A 15,381-nucleotide genomic window follows, 5' to 3' on the forward strand; every position below is an offset into this window, starting at 1 on the left:
TTGAGACTACAAATTACATCTTTCACAAGCTTTGCAACCGAGAGTGAAGAATAAGTGCGTTTTGCAAATCTCTGTAGTTTTATTTTCCACACTGGAATGTGGAAATCTATTGCCTAGAGAAGTTTGTGCACATTACTCTGTCATCCTGACTCACACAGGGCTGTGAATAGCATCTTTCCTTTTCCGACCCCTTCATCCTCTGTTCCCTCCCATGAATGCTCTGTTCAGCTCCTTTCATGTGGGAGTCTGAAATGAGAGTTTGAGGCAGGGAACGATGAATGTAATGTATTCTATTGTCGTGGCACTGGTAGTTTTGCTAATACTCCAGAAACTCATGGGAAAGGGAAAGGGAGGGAAATAAATCAGTGGAAGCAAAAGATGCAATTTACATGGTTTTGTCTGCCAGAAACCATTACTAAAATGAACCTAAAGTCTGGTCCATCCAGATTCCAAATATCTCACCAGGTAAGCGTCCCCTCCTCCCTTTCTTCATTTATTTGCTTACCTTTCAACCACTTTGAATCATGTTTGACTGTCCTGAGGGTAGGGCTGTCTCCAAGACTCCTGTAAATAACTGCATCAATGGCCAGGAAGTCGGTTACTGTTGCAGAGTAGAGTTTTCCATCTTAGGAGAAAAGGGAAAGAGTTGAGCAGGGTACTGAGCAAAGCAGGGATGATGACAGTGAAGATGTCCCCCAGACTGCTTTCCTACATCAGGCAAATGAGACAGGACAACTGGGGAAAATCCAAGAGTCACTAGGAAAGCGCTTGGCCCACATTCCACGCTATTTAAATTGGGATCATGAAAAAAGGACATTTTTTTTTTTTTCATTTTAAAACTGCATGGCAATTTTCCCAAGCAACAGTGGCAGTGGCCACAGCTCAGGGAATGGAGTAAATGAAATATGTTATTTGCTTCACTTGATTAGAAGGACATTGACTGAAATCTCAAGGCCAAGGACCCTTGGATACTGCTACTGCCACTAATCCATGATCAACTGGATTAGGAGGGGACCCTGAGAAATGAGAAAGCAATTTTATCAAAACAGGTTTTAAATTCATTCAGAAATATAGATGATGTGATAGGTAAAGGGAATGGAAGAGGGAGGGCTCACACGGTCCAATTGTTGTCTACATGACTATGTCTTTCCTGAGCGTGACACAGCCTCTTTTCTTCAGTCATTGAGCCTGCCAATCTAACAGACCTTTGCTCCTAGGTTTCCAAAAATCAAAATGGAAGCATTGTTCTATAGAAGTGGCCAAAGCAAAGACTCAAAGGGTAGGGAGAGCTGAGTTCAAATTGGCCCTTCCTTAGGAATTCTCCATTTGGGGAAATACATTTGAGGGTGTGTCCAAAAGCAGAGAGAATGGAGAATATTGAAAGTGAGGCTATGAACTTCTGGCTCTTTTCTAGATTGGCAAATGCTCTCCAACACCCCCCCCCAATCAAATCAGATAGTTTAGAATAATAAGATCTATGCCAGTTAAATGGAAACCAAGTACATTGAAACTTTGGACAATTTATTCAGGTGGTGGGGATGATTCAGCAGTTCAAAACCCCAGTTTGATTCCCAGCACCCACATGATAGCTGACAACATCTGTAACACCAGTCCTAAGGGATCAGACCTCCAGGAGCACCAGGCACACATGTGGTATACAAATAAACATGTTCACAAAATACCTGTATACAAAAAGTAAACAAATAAAAATTTAAAGTCTCAATTAATTTTAAAAATCTATGTACATATGTGTATATGTAAGATATCTATGTGTGATACATATATGTATGCTTGTATATTTGTATGTGTGTGAATGTAGGTGTGCCTATTCCACAGCACACATGTAGAGGTCAGAGGACAACCTCATGTGCCAGTCCTCACATTCCACCTTGCTTGAAACAAGGTATTTTTGTTGTGAGCTTCTGTGTATGCTAGGCTAGCTGGACTTTGAACTCCTGAAGAGTCTCCTATGTCTGCCTCCCATTGTACTGTAGGAACACGCTTACACGGTTAGACCCAGCCTTATGTGGGTTCTGGGGATTCAAACTCAGGTCTTCAGGCTGGCATGGCAAGTGCTTTACCCACTTAGCCATTTCCTTAATGCTCTTTGATCCATTTTTAATAAATTTCTTGGTTCTATTAATTATACCTCAAAGACACTTACATATAAAATAGGGCTCTTTCAGTTTTCCCATAGAGTCTGTGATTGAGGGTTTTTTTTTTTAAGTTGAATAAACACCCTTAACATTTTATTTTAGATTCAATTATTTTATGTGTCCGAGTATTTTGCTAGCATGTAGGTATGTGCATCATGTGTGTATCTGGTGACCAGGGATGTCAAATAAAAGAATGCACAGGATCCCCTGGAACTAGAGTTATATATGCTTGTGGATACCACAGGGGTGCTGGGAAGCAAACACTGGTCCTCGAAAAGAGCAGCTCTTAACCTCTGAGCCATCTCTTGCTTGCAGCTGCTGGAAAAGATGCTGCAAGCAAGAGATGAGTTCTAACTAGGCTCATCATTAACAAGCACTTAGTTAAATTTCAAACATGCCAACGAAAAGTGATCCAATACCCCTCCAGCTTGGATAAGAAAACATGCCATTTTCCTTGTAGCTGTTGGAAGCTAGGCAGCCTTATTAAACTCTCTCCTTTCTAGTTCAGGCTGCCTGAAGACCTCTTTTGAGATTCCATTTAACATTGAGTCTTCCCCAGGCCTTGTTCCTGACTGTGCACTGCTGACAGTGCAGGGCTGCTTCAGAAGAAACCATGCTGTCCTAGGGGAGAACCTTGCTGTTTCTGCACTCTGTCCCTCCGGACCAACCCTCAATGGGAGACATTGAGAAGGAGCTAGGAACTAACTCTGCTTTATCATCAAAGTCTCAAAGTTCCCTCCCCACTTATGCTATGCCAGGTGTTTGCTGTCATGATGGGAAGGACAGCTGATGGCTACCTGCATCCTAGAACAATCGATCCCTGTTACACTAATTTTTCTCTCTCTACCCCTTCCACATACACAGCTGGCAATGAATTCCTAAGCAAACATCCCAATTAAAACATACCCATATACAGACATCCTACTAAATTGGAAAACGATGGCTTCCTAGCTACTTCTGTACACCCTGTTCATCATGAACGCGGGCGCCCATAGGCGATCAGCATCGCATTCTCAGCCTCTATGGTCATTTGGTCAGAGGTATGTGTGTAGCTGACTCAGATCACATTTGAGAAGTCAGATGCTCTATTGGTATGAATAAGCTTCTGGAAGCTTCCTTTTACTTCTATATGTAGACAACAAGACCTGCAGCCTTTCCGACTGAGGAAACAATAGTCTCAGGAAGAAGGAAATGGCCAGGAGAGACAGACCATAAAATACTGTCAACTTGACCTCTAGCATTAGAGCCACATTGATGGTTCTATATAAAGTTTTCCAGTGTCTGAGCCCAAACCTCCTTTCATCCATGCACTGCTACACGACCATCCTTTCCAGAAGGCACAAAAGCCTATGGGAGTGGACAGAGACCTCTGTTGAGAAGCAAAGCTACAGTCTCCATCCTAATTTCAAATGGAGGAGGCATTCTTAATTACAGTATTCACCAGAGAATCGGTACAACTGTGACTTCACAAACCCAAGTAGAGTCTCAGCCACAGGCCGAAAGATGCAAAAACAAATGTAATGAGAAGAAATTAGGTCATTTACCTGCGAACAGAGCGATGTTGGCATGTTTGGCATCATAAGGGCATCTGGCCATTCCACTAAATTCATCCCCAAAAGTTTCCAAAGTGTCGATCTAAATAAAATAACAGGATTGAATTACCACCAGGCACCAACAACAGGAGCAAAAACTGATATTTTAAAAGTGATTAACATGCAAAGTAATTCATAGGCACCTTGCAAATGCATCCTTGTAAATGCCCACTGAAGTAAATCTATTAGTTTCAGATAAGGAAATGGAGGCTTGGAGAGACAATTTACTTGATCAAGACTCTGTAATTAGAGTAGTGTGAAATCTGAGTATGTCTGTTTGGCTCTTAACCCATTACAACAGACAGATTTTCATATCCTAGTGGAATGGTCAGTAAATAAACCTTTTAAACTCAGGCATTTCTAAGGCACTTACTGGGAAAACCTAACTGCCCCAATTATCTTGTGAGTCGTGAACTCTATAGAGAGTGAGCTGCATTTCTGGATTTGTTTGCCTGATGAGTCCTTCCTTTGTGGATTAAATCCCAGTAGGAGACACTGGAATTTTTCCTCCAGTTGGTTGGCAGAGCACTGTGGCATCAGCCAAAGTGAAAAACACGCTTGCTAGCAAAACTCAGATGGCCTTTGCACCTACGTCATCCCAGCTTCAGAATGAACCGCAGAGAAGCTGAGGCCCCAAAGGTAAGGGGCCTATGTAGGTCACATACAGTGAGAGGAAGGATTCCTACCTGCTGATCCCACAGCCCAACCTGGGTCTGCTTCCTTTACACTAAAGAACAGAAGGTTATATATGAGGTGCTTGGGAATTATATTTGGTTCTTTGGTATGGAGAGATAAAGATGGAGGCAAAGAACAACAACAACAAAAAAGGAGAAAGAGAAGAAATTGAAATGTGTTAAACAGTGATTTTTTAAATTCCTATACAAAACCCTGGATGCCTTCCTTCTTTTGAACAGTAGAAGTCAATGAATGCCTTTCTCACTCATTAACTCATTAGGCTATTGCTCATCTATTACTCCACAGGTAACACATGCCAGGCCCGTTGGCATTTGTGGATGTGGCACAAATGCTACTGCTCTTTCCTCCGGACCACACTACAGCATATATCCCACCCGTCATGCACTCTCATGCAGCTGTGTGACTGTGCTCTGGCCAATGACATGTGAGTGTGTGCAACCCTGTTCTTTTGGCTTCCCCTGGACACCAGGGCCTTCAGAGAGGGCAAAGGTGGTGTCAGGAAAGACTCTGCTCTTCTGAACACCTTCAGGGAATAGACACATCTCACTGACCACACTTGACTGTGACGGAAACACAGAGGACACCTGCCACGTGAATCAGAAGTCAGCGCATCTTCACCAGTGTTGCTCTGGAGCCTGTTGTCTGCTCTCTCATTTCTCAGGATCTTACTAAGAGCAAAGAGCTCAACAGCAATTTCAAAACTGATCTCATTAACATTACCATTGTCACATCCATGTCTAGACTCCTCTTAGCTTAAACGTAGTTTGACCACCAATCTGAGCACCAGGAGAAGATAAACCTGAACAAAAGAGTCACCTGCAGGGCACCAAGCTGCCCACATCAAGGCACTTGAAGTCACTGCTAGAGACTGAGGATGTGACAGGTACTGTGCTATCTGGTCAGCTGCACCTTCTGCCCTAATGTCCCCATTGCATGGATGTGACGGGCCTTTCCTCTTTGTAAACACTTTGAGGTGGCCCCTGTTATCCTGTGTTTGTAAACTACATTTTAAGTCACATAAAAGAGCAGTGTTCAAAATGTAACTCTTTGTGTATGGGGGGGGGGGGTCAGGTGAGAAAGTCAAGTCAGAGATATCCTTTAAAGCAATGTATTCTCCATCACCAGAACATTTCTCACAAGGGTCTTTTTTGAATACTTTATCCCAACAAGAGCTTTTCTGTTGAACTGCACAGACGGTGTGGTCTGTGGGTCTGGCAGGTACTCAGCAATGGACCCCTGAATGCACCACACAATTGAAATGACCTGTTCCAAGTGGGGCCCTCTCTAATCCTAACCTCAAGAAGGAAAACAGAAGAGGGTTATGAGGGGATACAGCTACAGCAGATTCAAAGGAGGAAGCAATAAAGAATGATGTACCGACTTGTGTGTTTGGGAAAGCCTAGCGACTAAACAAAATAAATACCATGGTGAAATACCTCTTTCCACGAAGAAAATTAATCCTTGCAGTCACCAGATCTCTGAATAAGACCCCAGCTCCTGGGAAATTAAATCGCCATAAGAGGACAGATAGCTGTAGAAAGAATTCGCCTGACTTTTGTAGAAAGTTCAGGAGGTCTACAGCCCCAAAGGAGAAAAGGAGTAGAGCTTTAAGAAATAGTGCAAAGCCCTCAAATTCTCCCCTGGATAATTTTATTGGGGTCTAAAACCTTTCTAACACATCCAACTTTATTTTAAAATTAAAAAAAAAAAGTATAAATTAGATGGTGGTGAGTTGTGAGATCTTTTTCAGGTGAGCCTGCTGGATGATGCCAGCCCGCCATGCTTTTCCCCATGTCATTAAGGTATTGCTTTATGAGGACTAAACCCAATATATTTCTCTCCACATAGCTCCTGAAAGGAAATTTCTGTCCATTATCTTGCTGGACATGTCTACTCATGGTATATGGGTGCTACTTGTCATCCTCATTGGGTTTTCTGTCAACTTGACATAAGCTATGGTCATCTGAGAAGAGGGAACCTCATTTGAGAAAATGCTCACATCAGATTAACCTGTAGGAAAGTCTATGGAGGAATTCTCTTGATCGATGATTAATGTGGAATGGGAGGGAGCTCACTGTGGGTGGTGCCACCCCTGGGCAGGTGGTCCTGGATTGAAAATGAAATCAGATTGAGCAAGCCATGGGGAGCAAGCTAGCCAATAAACAGCATTTCTCCATGGCCTTTGCTTCAGGTCCCGCCACCAGGCTCCCTTCTTAACTCCCCTCATTGATGGACTGACAAGTAACTGGAGTAGTAAGCCTAAATAAAATCTTTCCTCCCCAAGTTGCTTTTGGCCACACAATAGAAGCACTAAAACACCTGCACAGCACCAGCCATAAACTACATTGTAGAACTCCCATCTGAGTGCCCTATGAATCCTCTATTGCACCCAGACTGGAGGCAGCCAGCCCCATTACCTACTCTTCAGGAGACAGTCTAGGAGGCCATATTAACACATCTCTCTCCATCCTTGTCTGTGCTTCTCAACAATTAATAGGTCTCCCTGGGTTATTTTGATATTTTGTTTTCTGTTTTTGTTTTTCCTGAATCTATTTCCTTTCCTTTATTCCCCAGGCTTGTCATTGTCCCTTGTCACTTCAGAATCCAACATTTCAGAGCTAGATGAAGTTTCCTAAGCTCAGTTGGTTATTTCTTGTGCCATATCTTTGCTTGCAAAGCTCTTCCTACCCAGAATGCCTTCAGCCTTCATTTGCCTGACTTCCTACTGCCTCGTTCATGATTTACCCAACCAGGTGCCAGCTTGGGAGGCACTATTTCAGGTTCTAAGCAGCCATAAATGTGTTTCATGCCCTTGGCAGAGTCTCTGTGTTGTGTTAACACTCCAGCTATGAGACCAGCAGGTGGGAACATTTTAGAAGGGTCTCATCTGCCTCCTTCCTACAGCTCCCTCGCTTTTACCTCACGTGAGGGTAATGGCATTTGTGTTGTGTTTCCTTTACCCCTCACATCATTTGATCACAGAGGCAACTCCATGGACACGTAGCATTCTTCCTGAGGTTTGGCCTCCCTTGTGGCCAACACTTCTCTGCTTTTATAGGCTCAGTGCTTGGCCACTATAGAAAAATCAACATACATTTCCTGAGGAAAAAATGTTGCACAAAGAAAAGCTAATGGGGGGTGGGGGAGCAAGATGTTACAGCTCTGGAACCTCGGTTCCAGCAGCTCAGGGGCTCTTCCGTTCCTCAACTATAAACTATCTCCGCTGCCCCCACTTGATTTCCTGAGCCTTTGAGGCCCATTCTTTTTTCCTTTTCCTCTTCTTGTACACAGGCCAAAGCAAGTAAGGCCATGGCCAAGTGAGCTGGTACAAAAATGGAATTAAATTCCTCTCTTGAAAACCTTGCAATTGGAGTGTCTACGGTTTCACGCAGCGTGCTTTGGCAATATCTTTTACAATAGGAATTCCTCACCAATTAAGTGAGTTTTTGTCCTCGCAGAGGTAATACAGGAGTGGGAGGGACAAAAAGCAGAAGAGAGGAAATCCACACGCCATTATGCGCGGTAAGTACACAGTCTCTGGAACAATGAAGAATGGAGACTTCTAGAAATCACCTTGACGAGAAAGGCTCTTTAGAGGTATCAATCAATTCTGAATGAACAGGAAGCTTGGGACTCTGATCAGGATCACTATCTTGGAGCAATACACAAACTGGGCAAGTGAAGGGAACCCATTCAGTGTTGAGTGAGCCCTCTGCAGTGGCTGCAGGTATGGTGACAGTAAATTACGAAACACCTCCTGGCAGTGTGCTTACAAACAGACAAGTGACATTTACCTTGTAGTTTCTGCAGGAAGGGTTGAAGGCATTGGTTCCACAGACAAACAGGGTATCGTCATTCTTCTTGAGAAGAACTTTAATGAAATTGTGACACTCATCCTGAAACAAAATTCAAACTGGTTTAACAGAACCCATTCAGCACAAAAGCCCATTCATCACCCTGCACCCATGATCCGACAACAGAAGGATCACTGTGAGGACAGCTCAGTGTGTAAGGTTACAGAGCCAAGATCCCAAGTTACATGGTCAAGTAGTTGCCGATCAAGTTGTTAACCAAGAAAAGACGTCCATGATTATTTCAACAGTAAATATAAACATGGCAGAGAATGATAACCTACACTTCTTTTATGTCTCAGAAGAAAGGAGACCTTAATGCAGCAACCTCCCACCCTATTAATTTTGATGCCACAATGTTCCAGGGTTCCTCTACATGGTCATTTGACAAAAAGCGAGTCTGCTGTGCTTTCCCTGTGTGCTCAACAGACTGGCCTGCAAGGTGGGTTCCTGGGACAGGCCACTCAGAAGAGTCAGGAGACCAGCTGAGTCAGTAATCCCTACTGTGCTCAAGGAGCGGTTCTCAAAGCAGTCCTGGCAGCTGTTGTAAGGTTTCATCACATTAAGTGCAAACTATTTTTGCAAATTAAAGCTTTCAATAAGTTGATGGAAAAAGCAATTACTGGGGAAAGGGGACTAGCAAGATGCATTCAAATCATAGTGTACGGCTGGAGATAACCGTCAAAAATGGAACCCGAAGTGGCAGCCGCAGGAGAAATGAAAATTGCCTACCTTATGTTTCCCCTTCATCCTGCACGTGTCTACATCAGCCTGTCTAGATTTCCATGTCAGTTTCTGCAGGGATCAAGAAAGAAATCAATTAGGGCCCAGAGCATTTGATTTTAGAAGTAAAAGTTCCCTTGGGGCAACTAGAGGCTGAACATATATTTATTGAAAGCTTTCTACACCCTTTCCCCATGATTAATGCACCACCACAACAAGATATTAGAGAAGGGAACTTTTTGCTAAGTCTTGAATTCTTATCTGTTCATTAAACTACAAGATGGTCTCTTTTGTGAGATGAAGATAAAGGAGAAGGTTGGTTGGGAATTTCATTTTGAAATATCCAAAGCAAAACTTGCAAATTGTGTTCATTTTGGTAAAGTGGGTGTCGCTGACATTTTTGTTCAGTTCATCAATCAGTCTTTGTAAAAATGACCTTTCCCCTAAAATATGGAGATCATTTTCTTAAACATAGAGTGGACATTCACTGCAGGCAGACAGCCATTTAATTCTGGTTGTGCTCCTGCGTGTAAATTCACAGGCTAAGGCTCTTACTTGTACCACACAGTTTTATTAACTAAAATGTCCCCATGTGGAAATCATGGGGAAAGCTTATGTGAGGCTTTATGTATGGCTGGATAATGATTAAATTCTAGAACCTTACCGGACAAGTAACTTACATGCTGAGTGACAAAGAAGCATTAACACTGGGACAGGTTTTAATATGTTTTAGGGACAGAAATCTATTTATGAAAATCGATGTTTTCTTGGGCAATCATGCCATTTTTTATTTTAAAATTTTACAAATCCCCAACATGTATATGCACACATTGATGAAATATGTGTTTTGGAATGTGTAATAAACCCTCACTAACCACTAAAGCAGACTTTACAAAAGGTGTGCTGGCATTAGCCATACCATCCCAATCACTGCATTTATGGTACATGTTTCCTAACGGCCCCCATTTAGAATGATGGTTTTAAGGACAACTTACTTTGCTACAATAAATTTCTTCTGTGTGGGATGTGTCTATATCAACAGTATAAATATGGTCTCTGTAAAAGAAAAAATAATACAAAGTCAAACACAAGAGTTAAAACAGCTCATTATCTACAAAATATGTTTATTATGTTTGGAGCAGGTAAACCGTGATCATATTTGTTTAAAAAAAATAAAAGGAAGAAAGGAAGGGAGGGAGAGAGGGGAGGAGGAAGGGAGAGAAGGATGGATGAAGAAAAGATAACAGCCAGACTATGGTGGCGCTCGCCTTTAATTCCAGCACTTGGGAGGCAGAGGCAGGCAGATATCTTGAGTTCAATGCCGGCCTGGTCTACAAAGCAAGCTCCAGGACACACAAAGCAACACAGATAAACCCTGTCTGGAGAAAAAACAAAAACAACAACAAAAAAACAAAACCAAGATACCCACTTGTTAGAAAAAGGAAAGAATTTAGTGTGAGAGAGTATCTTGAACCACATTTAGTACTTGATTTATTGTGGCATCAGGTTGATATACAAAAACTTCCAGTAACTATTCTGATCTCAGAACTACATAACCATGTGTACAGAGCTGAGCTGGGAGGATCTGCAGGTTAATGTGGTCCACAGGCTGGAGCACAGATGGGTTCACATTGGCTCTCAGTATCTTCAAACCCATGCACAAGTTGCTTGGTATTCAACATGCTACATGTGATAATTTGATAGACAAGATGGAAGAAAGGTAAAATTATTTCCATAAGCTACCCTTCCTTCCGAAAGACCACATTCAAAGTATAAATGTACTTGAGCTAAGGTTGACACTCTGTGCCTCTGCTCACCCTCTTAGTTTGCTCCGAGTTTGGTTGTCTCTACAGTTTTTGCTGCCAACCTCCCCTTGGAAGGAGAGCCCTGGGATCAGCAGCTCAGGTGAGGGGCTATATTTAAACCTCCCTTCTGTGTGAGCAGAGTACAAGGGTCTTTTTGTCTGGAATTCCAAAGAGAGAGAAGAAAAGAAACACACTCAATGGAGGAGGTGGGGGGCGCTGGTGGGGGCAAATCCAAACAGCTCATTTTCCCTTGAAATAACATTGACTTTTTCTAAAATGCAGGAAGTCCTGGGGCTGGAAAATTATCCACAGCTTTAAACCAGGACCTCAGGGCTCCTGTGCAGACTTTCAAACCTCCTCATTAGCTAGAAAGAAACAAGGGCTGGGGGAGAGGAAAAGAAAGCAATTATTTATAAGATTCATATATATTTGTGTGTATATGGATATATTCAAATATGCACATATACATATATATTCCATTTTTGAGACGTCTGTTTACTATGTTTTTGGAGAAAACACAACAGAGAAAAATCAAAACGGTTTCTCACATGGATGTAAAAGGAGGAAGCAGGAGTGTTGGCTTACAGATTTCCAAGGCCTGCTTCTGAACCTTGTGTACGCTTGTGTGTGGGTGTGTGCATTTGGCGGAGAAAGACGTGTGTTTGTGTCAGAGTAGGGAAGGGGGGGAGCAAGGCACCCGCTTTACCAACAGCTGGACTGGGAAGCTTCTCCCAGCTTTAGTAGGGTGCCAGAATTCCTCTGCCCTTTAATTTTGAGGCTGTTTATTGCCTTTGTTTATTACTTGCTTGACTTTATGATGGCGCTGTGGTCAGGCGCATTAGCCTGGAATTGCCTGTGACATTGGCATTGGGTTTGAGATGACTGGAAGAAGCCTTTCCTTGCCCCCTTTCCCTTCAAACTCAAGTAGAAGCTGAATATATGAATTGTAAATTAACCACTGATTAATATGCATTGGCAGCTCCTCAGAAAGCCCTCAGATTGCCCCCTTTTGGCATGGTCTGTTTATGTTAATTAGCAGTTTAGAGATTAAAAAGAAAGAAGAATTTACAAAGTGGATAATAATAAGGAAGAATTGGAAGGCGTTCTTGCCACCAAACCCCATCAGTCCCCAGGGTTCTGGATGGGACTTGGCTTTCGATTGCTGACACCAATTGTCTGGGAGAACTGGGAAACCTTTTAAAAACAATTCCATGAGTGAAATCTCCTCTGCACAGAGGCAATCTTTTTCAATATCTCAAAGATCACATGGGCCCAGTGGATAAAAATGGGGCTTTATAGTCAGCTATAATCCATGGTGAAGATCATTTCCAGATGCCCACGTGCATCCTAGGGCTCATATGATGCTCTTGTATCTGAATGTAGGGACTGGAATTCAAACTGACTCAATCCTAGGACTTCCTCTTTCCCAGTCCATTGAACACCACTAAATTGTGTTGCCATGGCTTGAGTCTCAGAGAAGGACTGAACTTTAAATCATGTTAAGGTGCTACCTAGGAACCTGGATGTCTCAGGCAAATGTGAAATTAAAAGGAGGGGCCCTAAATACAGCAAGCACAAAACTCCTTTGGGGATTTTTCAGAGTGTTATATAGAAGGGAAGTGGCTGGGTATGGAGACAATGTTCATGACAATGTTGAGGGGCTATAGACACTTGACCTTCAATGGCAAATCGGTTCCATTGCTTTGGAAAGAAACACATTCCTTTTTTTTCTATTTCCTCCTTTTTCTTTCCTTAAGGTAGAGAGTTCAGATGAAACTGTCTTGGTTTTAATGAGCTGGAATAATGAATGCTTCTTAGGCTACACAACACTTGGCCTCTAATGTCCCTGTTGCCCTGGTCCTGTAGCACACACCTATGCTAAATCACTGGCTACAAGGGCCATCTGTTACAATCATTTTTGTTTCCAGTGACTAGATTGTGATGAGAACAATTTACAGGAGATACCCAAGTCAACCTATTTTTCACAGGTTTGGTATTTAACCATTTGTTCTGACCAGTCTTTTTTTAATTTGTGACATAAACGTAAGCTCACTTTACTACATGTAGGAAATTAAGAAGGATACCAAAGAAGGCGCTGCCGTGCTTCCAAAGACGTAGGTACTGAGCCCTCCCTGGAATGTTCTGTAATGAATACCCACAAAGGCTGTTCTTGGGCAACGGCTATTAGGAAGTTATTAACTCAAGACAAAATGCTTCCTTTCACAGTGGGCAGCACAGCACAGGGCATGGTTGGCCACGTGGCCATCAAAGCCCTGCCACTCTAGTTCAAGTACTGCAGCTTCTACAGGGCCCACTTATTTCCCAGCTCTGTCCCTTGGGATCCTTCTACAGGAAGTGGAGGGAAGAAGGCAGTTGGTCTTTTCTCATGAGGTTGTTTCTGGGATCCAGCAAACCAACATTTATGAAATTATGACTACATCATTTGCTTGTATGGACATGCCAGCAGGAATAGCGCTTGTGAAGGCTTTTATTGTTGTTATTGTTTGAGTGCTCAGTGTTGCTTATTGTGACCAAATGTGTGCTGGGCTTGGGATAGTTCCATCACACTCATGGCTTTTCACTTTCTATTACAGAGATTGTGGCCCACATCTAAACTATCAAGGAATCTGGTAACTGAGGTTACTTTAGATGCTCTGGTCCTGGGCTCTCAGCCACATATAAACATTACCTGTATTCTTTCCATCATGAAATAATTCACCTGTTTAGAGTCAGGAAAGTCCCCAGAGGAACAACTCAGGATTGGTAAGTCCCCAGAGAAAAACTTAGGACAGTCTTCCCCTGGAATGAGTTACATGTCCTAAACCTGGTTGGAATTGTGAAATAGGTTGACTCGGGCATCTCTTATGAATTGTTGTCGTCACAGTTTCACACCTTGTTGGAATCACCACGGACTTCCTACAGACACTTGCCTAACCTCTCACTTGGCAGAGGGCACATAAATCCAGAGAAGCTGTGGCACAGCTGAACCATGGGCAGGATTAGAACAACAGCCTAAATCCATGTGGCCCTTGTCTAACTGGCATTCTTATCATTCCACTCAGCCTCAGGATATAAGCATATCCAGATGTCATTTCCCAAGGGATGAGTAGAGCTTATTATTTCTATTATTACTGTTAAATACTTATGAAACATATACAGTATTGGGTTTTCTCTGGTCACCACTACCACTCTGTCAAATAATGGCAAATATTCATTGAAAAAAATGAAACAGGCCTAATAGATACACCTCTGCACACTGTGTAACACAGGTTAATACATCCAAGTTGATTTAACAAACAACTACCAAATGATGGAGCTCTGCTATGTACTTGGATAAATATTTGCATATATGTTCAAGAAACACAGTGGATTATTTGAGCTTTAAGCTCCAAAATATGCAATTATCCCTCCAAAAACCCACATAAGGTTAAACAGACATAGAAAACTCCAAAAAGGTTAAACAGAGGAAATCTTGAAAGAATGATTGCTCGACAAACACAAGTAGCTTTTAGTATAAATAGCATAGTTAGGAAGCCCGAGTTCTTAGAAAGATGCACCACTGGTGAGTGGGGACTGGCACCTTCAGGTCCTCTGAAGATGCGAGTGAGGAAGGTCACTTACCGAGCAGCAATGTAGAGAGTTCTGTTCATGACCATGATCATCTGGATGTCCAGCCTGTGCCTCTGTGTGGTGTTCCGTCCTGGCTTGTGGCCCACAAACACCGGATACTGTTTTGTATCTGTGAAAAGAGGAGATGGGGTAAGAGAGGGAAATGCAGATCAAGCCAAGAATCAACGGGGTAGAGTGAGGAGGGGGTGGACCGCAGAACAAAACCATGTTTAATTCAGACCATGCCACCATTTCCCCATCTCTCGCAAAGCTGTTATTTCAGGAAACTCTGTGAAAGTGCTCCTTAAGGATGATCGAGTTACACTTCGGTTCCAGATGATAATGAACCTGGTCTTAACATTTCTAAGCGTCACCATTTCTGAGGGTTAAACTTGCTGGCCAACCCTTTGCATGGAGGTGGTGCTTTTTTCTTCCCTGGGCTTCTTTTCATCTTCTGTAGAGTGCTAAGCCTGAGGGGAGGGGGGGCAGGCTGCCAAAGATCTTGTCTCCGGACAAAACTATTTCAAAGCTGCCTTCCCCATCAATCACCACAAAGGCAATGTGGTCTGGAGGCGAGAGCCTTCATCCAGGAGCCAGAAGAAAAATACAGTCTCCACAGGCGCCCGGGTGGAATAATCTACCATTGAGGGCAGCCCTGCTAAGTTGGTTGGCATTCTAGGAACTGTGGGAAGTGCACTCTGGAGCTAAGCAATTGGCTAATCTCACAGAAAAGTGGGCTTTGACAGGAGAGGGCCAAAGTAAGCCTAGCCAGTCGGCTGATCTGGCAGAGTACACGAGAATATTTCTTTCCTTTAGTGCTCTTTGGCCGAGTCTGTGATGTGCAATAATATCTGACCTTTAGAAATACCTGTATCTCAACGTCTCTCTGTTTCTAAACCTATAGTCTCCAGAGCATTGGAAATCCTCCAAGAAGAGGAAAGAAAGATGA

General features: G+C 42.9%; 1 protein-coding gene across 4 annotated transcripts in view; it reads right to left on the bottom strand.

Moving 5' to 3' along the window:
* The window catches only part of Sema6a (semaphorin 6A), a 118,804-nt gene that overhangs the window by 40,530 nt on the left and 62,893 nt on the right, over positions 1–15,381 (bottom strand). For all 4 annotated transcript variants that reach the window (XM_051201057.1, XM_051201056.1, XM_051201054.1 and 1 more), the window contains exons 3-8: positions 14,445–14,562; positions 10,014–10,074; positions 9,028–9,090; positions 8,239–8,340; positions 3,701–3,791; positions 506–625 (exon numbers count right to left, since the gene is read on the bottom strand). In XM_051201057.1, coding sequence (XP_051057014.1) covers positions 506–625; positions 3,701–3,791; positions 8,239–8,340; positions 9,028–9,090; positions 10,014–10,074; positions 14,445–14,562 — 555 coding nt within the window. The remainder of the gene's footprint in view (positions 1–505; positions 626–3,700; positions 3,792–8,238; positions 8,341–9,027; positions 9,091–10,013; positions 10,075–14,444; positions 14,563–15,381) is intronic.

The sequence above is a fragment of the Phodopus roborovskii genome, unplaced genomic scaffold (assembly GCF_943737965.1).
Source record: "Phodopus roborovskii unplaced genomic scaffold, PHOROB, whole genome shotgun sequence".
Taxonomy (NCBI): Eukaryota; Metazoa; Chordata; class Mammalia; order Rodentia; family Cricetidae; genus Phodopus; species Phodopus roborovskii.